The sequence below is a fragment of the Lagenorhynchus albirostris genome, chromosome 6, assembly GCF_949774975.1.
Source record: "Lagenorhynchus albirostris chromosome 6, mLagAlb1.1, whole genome shotgun sequence".
Lineage (NCBI taxonomy): Eukaryota > Metazoa > Chordata > Mammalia > Artiodactyla > Delphinidae > Lagenorhynchus > Lagenorhynchus albirostris.
In genome coordinates, this window is record NC_083100.1 from 28,144,130 (window position 1) to 28,165,415 (window position 21,286).

Here is a 21,286-nt window from a genome sequence, read left to right on the forward strand (position 1 = left end):
GTGAATTTTAGAAACTGCACAGCTGTTCACAGTGCTCAGCTAATGCAAATAAATTAATGAGATACACATTAATATTTTAAATAGATTTGCCTGATATAGTGTACCACAAACAATAAAAAGTTCTTTGCTACAAAAAAGCAGGCTCAAATTTAAAGGCACATTGAAGAAAGACATAATTTCTAAAGCCCTCTGATTGAAGTAAAATCTGCTTGCTCACAAGGGAAGCCCTGCATATTAAAAAAAAAAAAGAAAATTCTTTCATCAGTAGAAAATTAGTTTATTTTTAACTTGAAGTGTTCCCTCCAAAGTGATAGTCGCCCATAATCTTACTACTTTACACATCCTATAAAGAAAGAAGTGGAGGGGTCCCTCTGATCCCACACTTCATCGCTAGCCCTTCTGCACATTTGGTGGGTACCCTTCTTGAATTTTCCCTCATTTATATAGATATCTCATGAAACACATATTTTTATTTCTTTACAAAAATGAAATCATGCTGTACATATTAGTCTGCAACTTGCTTTTATCAATAAAATGTAATGTGGTATGGACATCTATCTAGGTCAGTACCTTATTCTGTTAATGGCTGCATTGTGTTCCATTGTTGGAGGTTCCCTAGATTATTTAACCACTTATTCACTGGTGATTGGGCTTTTCCAATTTTGCTTTTCCAAACAAGGCTGCAACGAATATCGTCATACATATACCTTTATCGACACACGCCATAGTTTCTGGAGGATAGAAACCTAGAAGTGAGACTGCCCACTCATAGTGCAAGTTATTTTTTCTTTTAATGGACTGTCCAATTATTAGCCACCAAGGAGCCTACCTTCTTTGAGTTAGGGGCATCACCATTTACTGAGCACCTACCATAGGCTTGCCGTGTACAGCACTGGGGATGAAAAAACAAACAAAACAAACAAACAGAAGGCATTGTCCCTACTGCCACAGAACTATACACAGAAATAATACTAAATACTGACACTAAACAATAAATACATAATCACTTTTTTTGGTCAAGTACTTCCCAAGTGCTAAATAATACATATGTAATCACTTGCTTATCCAGTACTGTTGCTAAGAAGTTTTAAGGCATCCCATGGCGCATTTCTAGGGGGAAAAATGGAGCAATATTTATTTATATATTTCTCGTGAGATGTGTTTTTATTCCTTAACATTTGGGGAGGGAAAGTGTTTTCTTGGCATGACATACACATTTAGAACTTAATTACATACCTTACCTTTCTGTGGCACTTTTTTTTTTCCTGTTTTGGAACAACGCCGCCAATGAAAACAGTTTCCTGTGAATAGGAAAAAAACTGTTTTTGACACAGCAGACAAAATGTTGCATCGCAGGAGTAGCCAGTTCCAGCCTTTGGCCTTTTGGCTGGGGAACGGGAGACCAGGAAGGCACAGGTCACTGTTTCTCTACCATGACCTTCTCCAGCTGACCTCCTTTTTTCTCGCCCCTCCTCCCACCTCACCCCCACCTCCACCCCCTAAATTTCTGCCCCTTTATTCCTTTCTCGAGCCCACTGGTCTTGAGGTACAAGCCTCCATTGGAATCCTCCAACGTCTCTCCTATCCCGCAGGAGAAATTTTAACAATCCAGAACTACAAAATCTGCCTTTGTCTTATGCTAAACACGCTTAAGACGCACATATAGCAATTCTAATAACAATCCAAACATTTTATAAATGTCTTATTTTCTCTCTCTTTTTTTCTCTCACACAAAATCACAGGGAGCTTGCAACCCAAAAAGAAGTGGACTTTTTCTTCTTCAGAATTCCAAAAGAGAAATATTGAGGAACCAGGTTCCAATCACTTTTACAGTCGGTTTTGTGTCTTTACTGGTGAATCATACATCTTTAGTAAAGGATTCTGAGAAGAATAAAGATTCATTATAGTTAATGATAGTGGTAGCAGACAGGGATGAAAATGCTTGAGTAATTCTACTTTATTTAAAATGAAAATGTCATGTGACACAAGAAGAGTATGATAGTTTTCTAGTATAAGCTCCATTTGATGGACATTATCTTGAAGTTGAAAAAAAATTAGCTCAATCACATAAAAAGCTTATATATTGGACAAATTAAGCCTTTTATTTACAACACTTATGAAAAAATGGGGGCTAAATTAAACTTAGTAACACATCCAGGGGGGTGGGATGAATTGGGAGATTGGGATTGACATATATATTTGATACTATGTATAAAATAGATAACCAATGAGAACCTACTGTATAGCTCAGGGAACTCTACTCAATGCTCTGTGGTGACCTAAATGGGAAGGAAATCCAAAAAAAGAGGCACATATGTGTACATATAGCTAATTCACTTTGCTGTATGGTAGAAACTAACACAACCTTGTAAAGCAACTATACTCCAATAAAAATTTATTTTAAAAAAGCCCACATCCAGTGTCCCACAGTAAGAAGCAAGGATGGGACTGTAGCATGTCCTTTACTGCTATGCTTATCCTAATGTGGGGAGTTCTACGCAGGGATAACTTTCTTTCTATCTTTCTTTCTTTCTTCCTTCCTTTCTTTCTTTTTTTGTTAGATCTATTTTACTGAAGAATTGTTGATTTACCATATTAGTTTTAGGTGTACGACATAGTGATTCAGTATTTTTACAGATTATAGTCCTTGAAAACTTATTACAAGATAATGTCTATAATTCCCTGTGTCGTACAATATATCCTTGTTTCTTATCTATTTTATACATAGTAGTTTGTATCTTTTAATCCCATACCCCTAATTTGTCCCTCCTCCCTTGGAGGGATAATTTCTGGAATAACTCTAGGACAAGATTTTGAAGTTTCAATATCTTAAAAAAACAAGACCCCCCCAAAACTTGCTCATTATATTTTCACATTTTTAAAATCGAGGGGTTCTTAATAATTTAGATTTCCCAGACCAATTTTCTTTAAATAGGACTGCCGATTTTTATTTTGCCAAGCAAGGACATTTGAAATTAAAAACAAAACAAAAATTCAAAACTAAGCACTATCCATTATTACATCATTTTATATTTTTAAAAAATACATTTAAAAAAGAATATTTCAATCCTCTCAAATACACAAGTTTCTAATAAAGTGTGGTTCAGAGCAAGAAAGAATGCTTGAGAATATTGCTTTGATTCATAGGCTTTTTTATTTGGCAAAAACTAGTAGAAACTGAGCAGAGTTTGAAGACTCTTGTCTGAGGTTGCAACTCAATACCTTCAAGGGTCAGGGAGATGATGTAAATACAGGCATACCTCACAAACACTGTGGGTTCAGTTCCAGACCATGACAATAATGCAAATATCGCAATAAAATGGGTTACATGAAATTTTGGTTTCCCAGTGCATATAAAAGTTATGTTTAGGGCTTCCCGGGTGGTGCAATGGTTGAGAGTCCGCCTGCCGATGCAGGGGACACGGGTTCGTGCCCCGGTCCGGGAAGATCCCACATGCCGCGGAGCGGCTGGGCCCGTGAGCCATGGCCGCTGAGCCTGCGCGTCCGGAGCCTGTGCTCCGCAACGGGAGAGGCCACAACAGTGAGAGGCCCGCGTACCGAAAAAAAAAAAAAAGTTATGTTTACACTATACTATAATCCATTAAGAGTACAACAGCATTGTGTCTAAAAAAAAAACCAATGTACATATCTTAATTAAAAATACTTTATTGCTGGGCTTCCCTGGTGGCGCAGTGGTTGAGAGTCTGCCTGCCGATGCAGGGGACACGAGTTTGTGCCCCCGTCCGGGAAGATCCCACATGCCGCGGAGCGGCTGGGCCCGTGAGCCATGGCCGCTGAGCCTGCGCGTCCAGAGCCTGTGCTCCGCAACGGGAGAGGCCACAACAGTGAGAGGCCCGCGTACCGCAAAAAAATAAATAAATAAAATGAAAAATACTTTATTGCTAAAAGAGGCTAACCATCATCTGAGCCTTTAGCAAGCCATAATCTTTTTGCCTGTGGAGGGTCTTGCCTCGTGCTGATGGCTGCTGACTGATCAGGGTGATGGTTGCTAAAGGCTGGGCTGGCTGTGGCAGTTTCTTAAAATAAGACAACAATGAAGTTTGTCATATGGATTGACGGCTCCTCCTTTAACAAACAATTTCTCTGTAGCATGCAATGCTCTTTGATAGCATTTTACCTACAGTAGAGCTTCTTTCAAAATTGGAGTCAATCCTCTCAACCCCTACCACTGCTTTATCAAGTTCATGTTACCAAGTTCATGTAATATTCTAAATCCTTTGTTGTCATTTCAACAATCTTCACAGCATTTTCACCAGGAATAGATTCCATCTCAAGAAATCACTTTCTTTGCTCATCCATAGGAAACAACTCCTCATCCATTAAAGTTTTATCATGAGATTGCAGCAATTCAGTCCCATCCTCAGGCCCACTTCTAATTCTAGTTCTTTTGCTATTTCCACCATATCTGTGGTTACTTCCTCCACTTAAGTCTTGAATCCCTCAAAGTCATCCAGGAGGGTTGGAATCAACTTCTTCCAAACTCCTGTTATTGTTGATATTTTGATTTTTTCCCATGGATCATGAATGCTCTTCATGGCATCTAGAATGGTAAATTCTTTCCAGAAGGTTTTTAATTGACTTTGCCCAGATCCATCAGTGGAATCACTATTTATGGTAGCTATAGCCTTATGAAATATATTTCCTAAATAATATGACTTTAAAGTCGAAATTACTCCTTGATCCATGGGCTGCAGAATGGATGTCGTATGAACAGGCATGAGAATAACATTAATTTCATTGTACATCTCTATCAGAGCTCCAGGGTGACCAGGTGCACTGTTATTGACAGTAATATTTTGAAAAGAATCTTTTCATGGAGCAGTAGGTCTCAACTGTGAGCTTAAAGTATTCAGTAAACCATGTTGTAAAAAGATGTTCTGTCACCCAGGCTTTGTTGTTCCATTTATAGAACACAGGCAAAGTAAATTTAGCATAATTATAAAAGACTAGGATTTTCAAAACGGCAAAGGAGAACTGGCTTCAATTTAAAGTCACCAGCTGCATTAGCTCCTATAAAGAAACTCATCCTGTCCTTTGAAGCTTTGAAGCCAGACATTGACTTCTCTTCTCTAGCTATAAAAGTGCTAGATGGCATCTTCTTCCAATATAAGGTTGTTTCATCTACACTGAAAATCTGTTGGTTAGTGTAGCCACCTTCATTAATTATCTGAGCTAGATCTTCTGGATAACTTGCTGCAATTTTTACAACAGCACTTGCTGCTTCACCTTGTACTTTTATGTTATGGAGACAGCTTCTTTCCTTAAGCCTCATGAACCACCTCTGCTAACTTCAAACTCTTCTTCTGCAGTTTCCTCACCTCTCTCAATCTTCATAGCATTGAAGAGAGTTAGGTTTTCCTTGCTCTGGTTTAGGCTTTGGCTTAAGAGAATGTAGTGGTTGGTCTGATCTTCTATCCAGACCACTCAAACTTTATCCATATAGGCAATAAGGCTGTTTCAGTTTCTTCATTAGTGTGTTCACTGGAGTAGCACTTTTAATTTCCTTCAGTAATTTTCCCGCTACATTCACAACTTGGCTAACTGTTTGGGGCAAGAGGCCTAGCTTTCAGCCTGTCTTACCTTTCAACCAGCGTATGCCTTCCTCACTAAGCATAATCATTTCTAGCTTTTGATTAAAAGTGAGATACACGTGACTCTTCCTTTCACTTGAGGACTTAGAGACTATTGTAGGGTTATTAACTGACCTAATTTCAATACTACTGTGTCTCAGGGAATAAGGAGGCCCAAGGCGGGGAGAGAGATGGGGAACAGTCTGTCGGTGGAGCAGTCAGGACACACAACATTTATGGATTAAGTTCTCTGTCTTATATAGGTGCAGTTCATGGTGCCCCCAATTACAATAATAACATCAAAGATCACTGATCACAGTTCACCATAACAAATATAATAATGATGAAAAAGTTTGAAATATTGTGAGAATTACCAAAATGTGATACAGGGACTTTAAATGAACAAATGCCGTTGGACAAATGACCCTGCTAGACTTGCTCAATGCAGGGCTGCCACAAATGTTCAATTTGTAAAAAACACAGTATCTGCATAACTCATCAAAGCAAAGCACAAAAAAATGAGGTATGCCTGTAAGCGAAACACCTTCTTTAAGACAAGGAGTAAGGCTTCCGGGAAGATGGCGGAAGAGTAAGACGCGGAGATCACCTTCCTCCCCACAGATACACCAGAAATACATCTACACGTGGAACAACTCCTACAGAACACCTACTGAACGCTGGCAGAAGACCTCAGACCTCCCAAAAGGCAAGAAACCCCCCACGTACCTGGGTAGGGCAAAAGAAAAAACAGAGACAAAAGAATAGGGACGGGACCTGCACCAGTGGGAGGGAGCCGTGAAGGAGGAAATGTTTCCACACAATAGGAAGCCCCTTCTCGGGCGGAGACTGCGGGTGGCGGAGGCGGAAAGCTTAAGAGCCGCGGGGGAGAGCACAGCAACAGGGGTGCGGGGGGCAAAGCAGAGAGATTCCCGCACAGAGGATCAGGGCCGACCGGCACTCACCAGCGCGAGAGGCTTGTCTGCTCCCCCGCCGGGGCGGGCAAGGCTGCGAGCTGAGGCTCGGGCTTTGGTCGGAGCGCAGGGAGAGGACTGGGGTTGGCGGCGTGAACACAGCCTGAAGGGGCTAGTGCGCCACAGCTGGCCGGGAGGGAGTCCGGGGAAAAGTCTGGACCTGCCGAAGAGGCAAGAGACTTTTTCTTCCCTCTTTGTTTCCTGGTGCGCGAGGGGAGGGGATTAAGAGCGCTGCTTAAAGGAGCTCCAGAGACGGGCGCAAGCCGCGGCTAAAAACGCGGGCCCCAGAGACGGGCATGAGACGCTAAGGCTGCTGCTGCCGCCACCAAGAAGGCTGTGTGTGAGCACAAGTCACTATCCACACCCCGCTTCCGGGGAGCCTGTGCAGCCCGCCACTGCCAGGGTCCCATGCTCCACGGACAACTCCCCGGGGAGAACGCACGGCGCGCCTCAGGCTGGTGCAACGTCACGCCGGCCTCTGCCACCTCAGGCTCCGCCCCGCACTCCGTGCCCCTCCCTCCCCCCAGCCTGAGTGCGCCAGAGCCCCCAAGTGAGCGGCTCCTTTAACTCCGTCCGGTCTGAGCGAAGAACAGACGCCCTCAGGCGACCTACACGCAGAGGTGGGGCCAAATCCAAAGCTGAGCCCCTGGGAGCTGTGAGAACAAAGAAGAGAAAGGGAAATTTCTCCCAGCAGCCTCAGGAGCAGCGGATTAAATCTCCACAATCAACTTGATGTACCCTGCATCTGTGGGATACATGAATAGACAATGAATCATCCCAAATTGAGGTGGACTTTGAGAGCAAGATTTATGATTTTTTCCCCTTTTCCTCTTTTTGTGAGTGTGTAAGAGTATGCTTCTGTATGAGATTATGTCTGTATAGCTTTGCTTCCACCATTTGTCCTAGGGTTCTATCCATCCGTTTTATTTTTTTTTCTTTCTTAATAATTATTTGTTTATTTTAATAACTTTATTATATTTTATCTTACTTTATTTTATTTTACTTTATCCTTTTTCTATTTATCCTTCCTTCCCTCCTTCCTTCCTTCCTCCCTCCCTCCCTCCCTTCTTTCTTTCTTTCTTTCTACTTCTACTAATTCTGTCTACTTTTTCTCCCTTTTATTCTGAGCCGTGTGGATGAAAAGCTCTTGGTGCTGCAGCCAGGAGTCAGTGCTGTGCCTCTGAGGTGGGAGAGCCAACTTCAGGACACTGGTCCACAAGGGACCTCCCAGCTCCAGATAATATCAAACGGCAAAAATCTCCCAGAGATCTCCATCTCAACACCAACACCCAGCTTCACTCAAGCTACAGTGCTGGACATCCTATGCCAAACAACTAGCAAGACAGGAACACAACCCCACCCATTAGCAGAGAGGCTGCCTAAAATCATAATAAGTCCACAGACACCCCAAAACACACCACCAGACGTGGACCTGCCCACCAGAAACACAAGATCCAGCCTCACCCACCAGAACACAGGCACTAGCCCCTCCACCAGGAAGCCTACACAACCCACTGAACTAACCTTAGCCACTGGGGACAGACACCAAAAACAACGGGAACTACGAACCTGCAGCCTGCAAAAAGGAGATCCCAAACACAGTAAGATAAGCAAAATAGGAAGACAGAAAAACACACAGCAGATGAAGGAGCAAGATAAAAACCCACCAGACCAAAAAAAAAAAAAAAAAACCCACCAGACCTAACAAATGAAGAGGAAATAGGCAGTCTACCTGAAAAAGAATTCAGAATAATGATAGTAAAGATGATCCAAAATCTTGGAAAAAGAATAAGACAAAATGCAAGAAACATTTAACAAGGAGCTAGAAGAACTAAAGATGAAACAAGCAACGATGAACAACACAATAAATGAAATTAAAAATACTCTAGATGGGATCAATAGCAGACTAACTGAGGCAGAAGAACGGATAAGTGACCTGGAAGATAAAATAGTGGAAATAACTACTGCAGAGCATAATAAAGAAAAAAGAATGAAAAGAACTGAGGACAGTCTCAGAGACCTCTGGGACAATATTACACGCACCAACATTCGAATTATAGGGATTCCAGAAGAAGAAGAGAAAAAGAAAGGGACTGAGAAAATATTTGAAGAGATTATAGTTGAAAACTTCCCTAATGTGGGAAAGGAAACAGTTAATCAAGTCCAGAAAGCACAGAGAGTCCCATACAGGATAAATGCAAGGAGAAATACGCCAAGACACATATTAATCAAACTGTCAAAAATTAAATACAAAGAAAACATATTAAAAGCAGCAAGGGAAAAACAACAAATAAAACACAAGGGAATCCCCATAAGGTTAACAGCTGATCTTTCAGCAGAAACTCTGCAAGCCAGAAGGGACTGGCAGGACATACTTAAAGTGATGAAGGAGAAAAACCTGCAACCAAGATTACTCTACCCAGCAAGGATCTCATTCAGATTCGATGGAGAAATTAAAACCTTTACAGACAAGCAAAAGCTGAGAGAGTTCAGCACCACCAAACCAGCTTTACAACAACTGCTAAAGGAACTTCTCTAGGCAAGAAACACTAGAGAAGGAAAAGACCTACAATAACAAACCCAAAACAATGAAGAAAATGGGAATAGGAACATACATATCGATAATTACCTTAAATGTAAATGGACTAAATGCTCCCACCAAAAGACACAGATTGGCTGAATGGATACAAAAACAAGACCCATATATTTGCTGTCTAAAAGAGACCCACTTCAGACCTAGAGACACATACAGACTGAAAGTAAGGGGATGGAAAAAGATATTTCATAGAAATGGAAACCAAAAGAAAGCTGGAGTAGCAATTCTCATATCAGACAAAATAGACTTTAAAATAAAGACTATTAGAAGAGACAAAGAAGGACACTACATAATGATCAAGGGATCGATCCAAGAAGAAGATATAACAATTGTAAATATTTTTGCACCCAACATAGGAGCACCTCAATACATAAGGCAAATACTAACAGCCATAAAAGGGGAAATCGACAGTAACACATTCATAGTAGGGGACTTTAACACCCCACTTTCACCAATGGACAGATCATCCAAAATGAAAATAAATAAGGAAACACAAGCTCTAAATGATACCTTAAACAAGATGGACTTAATTGATATTTATAGGACACTCCATCCAAAAACAACAGAATACACATTTTTCTCAAGTGCTCATGGAACATTCTCCAGGATAGATCATATCTTGGGTGACAAATCAAGCCTTGGTAAATTTAAGAAAATTGAAATTGTATCAAGTATCTTTTCCGACCACAATGCTATGAGACTAGATATCAATTACAGGAAAAGATCTGTAAAAAATACAAACCCATGGAGGCTAAACAATATAATACTTAATAACGAAGTAATCACTGAAGAACTCAAAGAGGAAATTAAAAAATACCTAGAAACAAATGACAATGGAGACACAACTACCCAAAATCTATGGGATGCAGCAAAAGCAGTTCTAAGAGGGAAGTTTATAGCAATACAATCCTACCTTAAGAAACAGGAAATATCTCGAATAAAAAACAAAACCTTGCACCTAAAGCAATTAGAGAAAGAAGAACAAAAAAACCCCTAAGTTAGCAGAAGGAAAGAAATCATAAAAATCAGATCAGAAATAAATGAAAAAGAAATGAAGGAAACAATAGCAAAGATCAATAAAAGTTGGTTCTTTGAGAAGATAAACAAAATTGATAAACCATTAGCCAGCCTTATCAAGAAAAAAAGGGAGAAGACTCAAATCAATAGAATTAGAAATGAAAAAGGAGAAGTAACAACTGACACTGCAGAAATACAAAAGATCATGAGAGATTACTACAAGCAACTCTATGCCAATAAAATGGACAACCTGGAAGAAATGGACAAATTCTTAGAAATGCACAAGCTGCCAAGACTGAATCAGGAAGAAATAGAAAATATGAACAGACCAATCATAAGCACTGAAATTGAAACTGTGATTAAAAATCTTCCAACAAACAAAAGCCCAGGCCCAGATGGCTTCACAGGCGAATTCTATCAAATATTTAGAGAAGAGCTAACACCTATCCTTCTCAAACTCTTCCAAAATATAGCAGAGGGAGGAACACTCCCAAACTCATTCTACGAGGCCAACATTACCCTGATACCAACACCAGACAAGGATGTCACAAAGAAAGAAAACTACAGGCCAATATCACTGATGAACATAGATGCAAAAATCCTCAACAAAATACTAGCAAACAGAATCCAACAGCACGTTAAACAGATCATACACCATGATCAAGTGGAGTTTATTCCAGGAATGCAAGGATTCTTCAATATACACAAATCAATGAATGTGATACACCATATTAACAATTGAAGGAGAAAAACCATATGATCATCTCAATAGATGCAGAGAAATCTTTCGACAAAATTCAACACCCATTTATGATAAAAACCCTCCAGAAACTAGGCATAGAGGGAACTTTCCTCAACATAATAAAGGCCATATATGACAAACCCACAGCCAACATCGTCCTCAATGGTGAAAAACTGAAAACATTTCCACTAAGATCAGGAACAAGATGAGGTTGCCCACTCTCACCACTCTTATTCAACATAGTTTTGGAAGTTTTAGCCACAGCAATCAGAGAAGAAAAGGAAATAAAAGGAATCCAAATCGGAAAAGAAGAAGTAAAGCTGTCACTTTGCAGATGACATGATACTATACATAGAGAATCCTAAAGATGCTACCAGAAAACTACTAGAGCTAATCAATGAATTTGGTAAAGTAGCAGGATTCAAAATTAATGCACGGAAATTCCTGGCATTCCTATACACTAATGATGAAAAATCTGAAAGTGAAATCAAGAAAACACTCCATTTACCACTGCAACAAAAAGAATAAAATATCTAGGAATAAACCTACCTAAGGAGACAAAAGACCTGTATGCAGAAAATTATAAGACACTGATGAAAGAAATTAAAGATGATACAAATAGATGGAGAGATATACCATGTTCTTGGATTGGAAGAATCAACATTGTGAAAATGACTCTACTACCCAAAGCAATCTACAGATTCAATGCAATCCCTATGAAACTACCACTGGTATTTTTCACAGAACTAGAACAAACAATTTCACAATTTGTATGGAAACACAAAAGACCCCGAATAGCCAAAGCAATCTTGAGAACGAAAAACGGAGCTGGAGGAATCAGGCTCCCTGACTTCAGACTATACTACAAAGCTACAGTAATCAAGACAGTATGGTACTGGCACAAAAACAGAAAGATAGATCAATGGAACAGGATATAAAGCCCAGAGATAAACCCACGCACATATGGTCACCTTATCTTTGATAAAGGAGGCAGGAATGCACAGTGGAGAAAGGACAGCCTCTTCAATAAGTGGTGCTGGGAAAACTGGACAGGTACATGTAAAAATATGAGATTAGATCACTCCCTAACACCATACACAAAAATAAGCTCAAAATGGATTAAAGACCTAAATGTAAGGCCAGAAACTATCAAACTCTTAGAGGAAAACATAGGCAGAACACTCTATGACATAAATCACAGCAAGATCCTTTTTGACCCACCTCCTAGAGAAATGGAAATAAAAACAAAAATAAACAAATGGGACCTAATGAAACTTCAAAGCTTTCGTACAGCAAAGGAAACCATAAATAAGACCAAAAGACAACCCTCAGAATGGGAGAAAATATTTGCAAATGAAGCAACTGACAAAGGATTAATCTCCAAAATTTATAAGCAGCTCATGCAGCTCAATAACAAAAAAACAAACAACCCAATCCAAAAATGGGCAGAAGACCTAAATAGACATTTCTCCAAAGAAGATATACAGACTGCCAACAAACACATGAAAGAATGCTCAACATCATTAATCATTAGAGAAATGGAAATCAAAACTACAATGAGATATCATCTCACACCAGTCAGATGGCCATCATCAAAAAATCTACAAACAGTAAATGCTGGAGAGGGTGTGGAGAAAAGGGAACCCTCTTGCACTGTTGGTGGGAATGTAAATTGATACAGCCAATCTGGAGAACAGTATGGAGGTTCCTTAAAAAACTACAAATAGAACTACCATATGACCCAGCAATCCCACTACTGGGCATATACCCTGAGAAAACCATAATTCAAAAAGAGTCATGTACCAAAATGTTCATTGCAGCTCTATTTATAATAGCCCGGAGATGGAAACAACCTAAGTGTTCATCATCGGATGAATGGATAAAGAAGATGTGGCACATATATACAATGGAATATTACTCAGCCATAAAAAGAAACGAAATTGAGCTATCTGTAATGAGGTGGATAGACCTAGAGTCTGTCATACAGAGTGAAGTAAGTCAGAAAGAGCAAGACAAATAGCGTATGCTAACACATATATATGGAAGTTAAGAAAAAAAAATGTCATGAAGAACCTAGGGGTAAGACAGACCTACTAGAGACTTGAGGATATGGGGAGGGGGAAGGGTAAGCTGTGACAAAGCGAGAGAGAGGCATGGACATATATACACTACCAAACGTAAGGTAGATAGCTAGTGGGAAGCAGCCGCATAGCACAGGGAGATCAGCTTGGTTCTTTGTGACCGCCTGGAGGGGTGGGATAGGGAGGGTGGGAGGGAGGGAGACGCAAGAGGGAAGAGATATGGGAACATATGTATATGTATAGCTGATTCACTTTGTTATAAAGCAGAAACTAACACACCATTGTAAAGCAATTATACTCCAATAAAGATGGAAAAAACAAGATGACAAGGAGTAATGGGTAGTATGGTGAACTGTGGAAAGAATGAACCAACCTAAAGCATTACCAAAAACATCTAAACACTGTGTCAGCCAAGCGAAATACATCTCCAAGTCCACAGCCCTCAAGGCTGTTCTTATTTCCACATTGGTGTGAAAACTGGGAAGATCCACCAACAATGGACATCACAGTAGTTTCCAGTGAATCCTCCCCCACCATGAAACGCCTTGGTACCATGTAAGCCCTCGAAACCCAACCATAGAGCCTGGGTAAGTGAAGAGAGGAAATCCCAACAATGAGTAAAGTTAAATTTTCTCTCCATCCCAGTGGAATGAGACTTAGATTCATAAAATATTCTGAGTTACAGAAAATAAGGAAAGTGGTATTTCTTATACACTTCATTTTGTAGACTATTTACACTAGCTACACAAATCATTAACCCTGCATGCAGCAAAATCTGAACCTGAACTAGTCTCTTTTTTCTTCACTTTTGTTTGAAACCATGTGAATATTTATAGAGTGACAAAGGGTTACTTCCTGGACCAGAGCTCAGGACAACAGGGTGTTTCTTCTCTCTTGTTCTCCCTGCAAAGACAGTTGCCATCATTCATTCCAGGCAACTGGTGTAGAGCGCTGCTTCTGTGCCACAGGTGCAAGGAGTGTCAGGTCTCAACCTATGTTCACTTAGCACACTAAGTACAATTTGGGACTTAGGTTTTATACACAACTGTCACTCCCAGAATTTTCTGTAGAGCACTGAAATTAAGCCACATTTTGGCCCACAGCATTCACATTTCAATTCTATGAGAAGAGTAGGGGGTTTTCCCGATTTCTTTCCCCAGGCTGAAATAAAGCCTTCCGTCTTCCCAGTTAATGAAAAAGCCAAGCCCAAAGTGCCCTTGTTTTGGTCCTCCAGTTGGATCCTAAATTTCGGCTGTAGCTGCATGTCAGCTGAAGTGGTGGTCCCCACTGACACCCCCATGCTGCTCCTCTAGACGCTCTCTGGGACTCTGCATTAGGGTTCTCATGTTCTACTGCTTTCACCCATGAACACACTCCCCACAGAAACAGCTCTGAGCAAAATGATGGGGTTTTTTTAAATTTATTATTATTTTTCATTCTTATTTTTTTCATTTTTAATTAAAATGATTTTTATTCTTTAGATTCTGGCTGCATATATTCCACTAGGCTAACATAAGTAACTCTGCAAATACATGCCTTTACATACTGGATAACAAGAACTGAAACACCATATTATACATAGTTGGTGTCTAATTGATAAATATCAACTTACAAAGATTTATGACCCAAAGGAAAGACAAAGTATTTCAATGAGTCAACATAGGACTGTGACTAATTCTTTGAACATCAAAGAGGCTAAAGGCATAGGTCATCTTCCCCTCCAGCGCTCTTTCCAGTCCATCAGACTATCCTCTTCCAGGCTGATAAATATTTTCTAAAGCCTTCCTAGAGTCCAACCTTCTAGATGTTTATTCCTCCCTCTCGCTACACCATTCCAGCTATAGCTCCTCTTTGTGTTCGTGCAATTAATTTCCTCTAAGTCAAAAGCTTTGTGTACTCTTGTTCCCCATAGAACAAACGTGTATCTAGATCCTACCAGAAATGGGTTTCTTAGGAATTTGGTTTTCTTTTATAAATAACCTAAGAGGTAATCTGATTTTGTATTTTAAAAGCATTACTTTTTCTTATTTCCTTAAGCTTTTAGAAATTTCCCTTTTCGTTCTTCTTTCTGAGATTAATCATCTTAAAACTATTCTCCCTTTTGAATTACAAGTAACCAAGATAAAACCTCCAATCTTCAGTCTACTTCCACGTATGACTGCAACAAAATCAGACCAAATAATGAAGATCTGCATTTGCTGTTTTTGTTTTTTTTACCACACTGAAAGTTTGAAATTTTGTGAACCTTCTTGGTAAAACATTCCAATTTCTTGCACCCTTTAATGAGGAAGCTCTCTTAAAAGACTAATTTGAAATTTTCAGTATTCAGTGCAGGTCATTTCCTTCTTATTAACCTTCGTATTCAATATTATGGCACATACTTCGTACAGGTCAGTTTATATTTGCCGTATTAAGACTCTGACATTTTTGCTCCACCGCTTTTTGTTTTGTTTTGTTTTTCCCCAACCCATACAAATAAAAGAGTGGACTATATATGAAATGGCTGAAGTTCTACTTCTATTATTAAATAGACAATGTCCCAAATTACTTTTTTTTTTTTCTCCAAACTGTCTCAATAGCATCAGCTAGTGATAGAAACTCCAGAGAGAATGGGACCAAAACCCACAATGAGCCCCATGGATTCTGACAGCAAAGAGAAAAAAGAGTACACGAAAATCCCCTCCTCACCCGGGGGCCCCTTTTGTGTCGTTCCTGCCAACGCAGCAGCCCTCCTGCTATATAGACCCGCGCGCCCGCCCCACCGCACTGAACTCGCATCCCCGCATCCAGCAGCCATGGGGAAGGTGAGCCCCGCGCCGGCGGGAGGGGCCCGCAGCCGGGCTGGAGCCCAGGCCTCTGAGCCCTGTCCTTCCCTTCCCTGCAGATCACCTTCTACGAGGACCGGGGCTTCCAGGGCCACCACTACGAGTGCAGCAGCGACCACGCCAACCTGCAGCCTTACTTGGGCCGCTGCAACTCAGTGCGTGTGGACAGCGGCAGCTGGATGATCTATGAGCAGCCCAACTACCTGGGCTGCCAGTACTTCCTGCGGCGCGGCGACTACCCCGACTACCAGCAGTGGATGGGCCTCAACGACTCCGTCCGCTCCTGCCGCCTCATCCCCCACGTGAGTCCAGTTCCATATCATTCTGGTTCACTTTGGACCCAGAATGGATAGTTTCAAGCAAAGGTTAAACATTTGGAGTAGTGATCATTTAGAATAATTGAGAGTTTGGGGAAAAGGCAAGCTGTGGTATATTAGTTCAATATAATTTGCCTTGAACAGAAGTAAATTGTTGCCCAGGTACCAGTTAATCAACAAATATTTATTGAGTAAGAATGTATCCGCTGCCCCGGGCATGTATAAAATAGAGGTCCTGACCTGGAATCATTTACAATGGAGTTGTAGAAAAAACACTAATATCCAACAGAAAAATAATTAGGTGCTAGTGAGTTTCTGAGCTGACAGGAGTTGAAAAGGAAAATTTTACAAGGGTTCATTCTTGTAAGACTCTTTCCCCTTTTTGCCTCCCAATTGCATGTTTTGGTTTTCCCCACCTGTACAAATAAAAGTACTTTTTCTCAGTAGAGAGCAATGCAGAGATTTTATACACAGGCTACAAATAATTCATATGTGTCTTAAAACACTAAGTTTTTTAAAAATTAGTCCTTGGGCTTACTCATTTTTCTTTCCCATTTTTCCTCATTCTATTCATAAATTACTAAATGAAAATCAAGTATGTAACTGAGAGATTTCAGATGTTTCACTTTGCTTTCCACAGAAACAAAAGCATCTAAGCCCTTGGTGATTTTTCCAAGATTTATTTTAAACTCAATGTAGAGTAATTCATTTCATAAACTGACTTTACTGTTCAAAGACACATGCTTGAAAATTTAAAATAATTCTTCAAAATGGCAAAAATAGTCATAAGCTGTTAAGGATTTGGGTTTCTCTATGGTACAGTGTCCTGAGCGTGATTAACAGTTCATCCTGGGAAATATTTGGATATATTAAAGAGTGAGATTTCCTTCTTAATTTTTAGTCACACTTTATGATCTTGGAAAGGTACTGAATCTCCACTTTTGGAAAATGAAGAGTATACAAAGATTCAGAAATAATTCATTTTTACCATATATTTGAAAATGGCTTGAGCTGGTCCTCACCAAACTGAATGGTATGAATGTGTTGGAATCATTTCATGGTTTGCTTTTCTCCTCTTTCCACCTCCGGATGGGCCAGGCTGGCTCTCACAGGATCAGACTTTATGAGAGGGAAGATTACAGAGGCCAGATGATAGAGATCACTGAGGACTGCTCCTCTCTTCAGGACCGCTTCCACTTCAATGAGATTTACTCTCTCAATGTGCTGGAGGGCTCCTGGGTCCTCTATGAGTTGCCCAGCTACCGGGGAAGGCAGTATCTGCTGAGGCCGGGGGACCACAGGCGCTACCATGACTGGGGGGCTGTGAATGCTAAAGTGGGCTCCTTGAGGAGAGTCATAGATTTCTACTGAAATACGTGCATCATTTCTCAATCTGGAAAGTAATAAAATATTTTCTGTTTTCCTGGCAATGGTTTGCTTGTGTTTTTCCTTTTGTCCTACATTTATTATTTTATTTATACACTCACACACACGCACATACACACGAGATGCACGTGGAAATCAAGGTGTATGATCTACGGGTAACAAAGAAAATTCTCACAATAGAACTATGCTTTCAAATGAAGCAGAGCTTTACAGTTTACAAAACACTTCATAATACATTATCTTACTTGATTCTCTGGCCTTTAAACACGTTGCTTCTTCAAACCAGATAGTGAGATATCTCTTCAGTTTTTCTTTGAGGAGTGAGGATCTGAAAGCTGAGGTTCAGAGATAGTGTGACCCACTTCTTAAATCAGGGATTCTGAAGCTGGCTACAATGGGCTTCAGAAGATTTTTTAATTCCCTAAATTGTATGCAAAATTGAGTTCACAAATCTCTGGAAGGCGGACTCTTTTTTTTTTTTCTCCTTTCATTATTTTGCCTTTTTTTTTTTTTTCTTTCCCGTTTGATTTTGATGCTGAACTGGTCTCATGACACTCTCTGGACATTGAAACATTCAGTGGAGGAATGCTGATGGGGAGAGAGGAGATGGTTCTGGAAAAATGTTTGCCTTCCTAATGAAAGGGAGCAGCTGCCCTGGTGCCACAATTCCCTCTTATTTCAGACATTTACACTCAAGAGCTGACAAGTACGAGGGAAATGTCACAGTTTCAGAAATGCTGGCCTTGATGTGGTCAAGCCCCTGAATCAATGTTTATTAGTCAGGGCTCTCCAGAGAAACAGAACCCATAGGATCTATATAGATATAGATGAGGAGATTTATTATAGGAATTGGCTCATGTGATTATAGAAATTGAGAAGTCCCATTATCTGCAAGCTAGAGAATCAGGAAAGCTGGTGGAATAATTCAGTCTGAGTCCAGAGGCCTGAGAGCCAGGAATGCTGATGTCTGAGGGCAGAAGGAAGAGGGAGTTCATCCTTCCTTCTCCTTTTTGCTCTATTCAGGCCCTCAGCAGATTGGATGGTCTTCTCTACTCAGTATACTGACCCAAATCCTAATCTCTCCCGGAAATACCCTCACAGACACACCTAGAAATAATGTTTTACCAGCTATCTGGGCATCCCTTAGCCCAGTCAAGCTGACATAAAATTAACCATCACACAATGCCAGCAACCCTTTACCTTGAGACTTCTTGTAATGGGAGTAAAATAAACCCACATTTGATTACGGCACCACCATTGGGTGTTCTTTTATTTGTAGTTCAATACACATTTCTAGCTGACACAGAGCACATGTGACTTTTTCCGAGGTGACTGTTTAGAACTTTATTCAGAGTCTCAAAGAAATTCCTAATGGAAAATCCCCCCCGCCAAGAAGAAGGGAGAGAGGGAGGGAGGAAAGCAAGTCACTACAGCACAACGAAGTAATGTGGTGTTTAACATATTTCAGACCTGGAGGTCATCTAACGTAGATCACTCATTCATTTTATGTAAGGTAAACTAAGGTTCAATTCTAATTTCAAACAGTTAATAATAGAAGTGGCATCAGAATTCAGAACTCACAGCTCAGAAAATCAGTGCTTTTCCATTGTGGAATCAGGAAGATGCTTGTCAAAATAACGACAGCACCAGCTTACAGATTCTTACCATGAGGTAAGCAACCAACCAACAAGGAACTGAATTAAATATATAGGATAATCCAAACCTGCATTCTCTGTCCATATAAATGCACACATGATACACACACAGTAATATATATTTATATAACTGTATACATACACTCTCCATATGTGTGTGTATCTGTGTGTGTTAGTATATTGCCTGTGTACGGTTATAGGGAAGTATAGCACTATATTCACTTACATTAGTTCTTCTACTGCTTGTTTTCTTACTTGCACCCTCATTGCTAGAATCTTAGAAAGGAGTGGCGACTACGTTTGTACTCAAAGACTGATCTGATCAAGTCATTTCCCTGATTAAAAACCTTTGATATTGCTCCACTGACCACAGGGAAAAATTCTACCTTTTTCAAGAAACTGGCCCCAACCTACCTACTTCCTCTCTTATTACCTGACCCCAGTTGTCCTTTACTCCATCTCATCCAAGTCATCCAATCACGTTAAGTCACCCAATCACATCCAATCTCTGAGTTTTCTCACATCTTTTCCTCACCCGGATTACTTTTCCCCACCTTCTACCCAGTAAGCTACTCATCTCCAAAGCTTGATCAGAATTCACCCCAATCCCTTGGCCAAAAATGGATCTGAATCAGTTAGCATACATTAGACCGAAAGTAGCCAAAACACCATAGCAATAGATAAACAATGTGGAAATCTATTAGCTCACATGATAGGAAGTCCTAGGGTAGCACGGAATTTAGGAATGGTTAGTTCAGCAGCTCAACAATATCTTCAGGGCCCCAAGTTTTGTCCATCTCCCACCATAGCATCAACCTGAAGCTGGTGTCCCTGGAAACCATAGCTGCTAGCTGCAAGCAGGGCAATACACAAGGAAGGTTGGGTGAAGGAAATCAACCAACAAGCTTTGCCTACAGCACAACTGTGCCCAGAGCACTAATTCCCAAGATTAAAGAGGACCTTGAAATATTATCAGTTCTTGAATGTAAGCTTTGGTGGTGTAAGATAGTCAGAATGGAATGAATAAAGGGAGAAAGAGGAAGAAAGCCCAAGAAGGGAAATGTAAAAAAAATTTTAAGACATTAATTATATTAATTATTCCCTTCTTATAAAGTAAGAGGACTATAAGTAAGTTAAAATAAACTCTGTTTTAAATGCTTTTTAATTCCCTTTCAACCACTAGGAGTTATCCGATTTTAATGTTTTCTTACAACCACAGTAGATTTTGTGTGTGTGTGTGCTGCACTGTGCGGCTTGTGAGATCTTACTTTCCCAACCAGGGATTGAACCTGGGCTCTTGGCAGTGAGAGCGTGGAGTCCTAACCCACAGTAGCATTATTGAAATCAAGAAATTAATATTGAAAAAATTCATATTGATTCCCTTCTTTTCTTGTTGCTCATGGAAGATGCTTTAAATTGTAGTAAAATATACATAACATAAAATTTACCATTATAACCATTTTAAGTGTACAATTCAGTGGCATAAAGCACATTCACATCATTGTGCAACCACCAGCACTATTCATCTTCAGAAATTTTTCATCATCCCAAACTGAAACTCTGTACTCATTAAACAATAACTGCCCATTCCCAGCTTCCCCCAACCCCTAGTAACCACCCTTCTACTTTCTTTCTTTATAAATCTGACTATTCTAGGTATCTCAAATGCATTGAATCATATAATATTTGTCCTGTGTCTGGCTCATTTCACTTAGCATAGTGTTTTCAAGGTTTGTTCACATTGTGGCATTTATCAAAATTTCATTCCTTTTTAATGCTGATTAATATTCCATTCTATGCATATACCACATTTTGTGTACCCATCCGTTCTTAAATGGGCATTTGAATTGTTTCTTCCTTTTGGGTGTAATAAAGAATGCTGCTATGATCATTGGGGTACAAAGAGCTGTTCAAGTCCCTGCTACCAATTCTTTCGGGTATATGCCTAGAAGTGGAATTGCTAAATCATATGGTAATTTGATGTTTAATCTTTAAGGAACTACCATACAGTCTTCCACAGTGGCTGTACCAATTTACATGCTCATCAGCAATGCACAAGCTTTCCAATTTCTCCACATCCTCTCTAAGACTTGTTGTTTTCTGTT

The 21,286-nt window shown here is 40.1% G+C and overlaps 1 protein-coding gene across 1 annotated transcript; it reads left to right on the forward strand.

Moving 5' to 3' along the window:
• The first annotated feature begins 15,793 nt into the window (after positions 1–15,793).
• Positions 15,794–17,511, forward strand: LOC132521670 (gamma-crystallin D). The gene is made up of 3 exons (XM_060151330.1): positions 15,794–15,802; positions 15,883–16,125; positions 17,239–17,511. Exons 1-3 carry the CDS (start codon positions 15,794–15,796, stop codon positions 17,509–17,511), a joined length of 525 nt encoding a protein of 174 aa, XP_060007313.1.
• Positions 17,512–21,286: the final 3,775 nt, after the last annotated feature.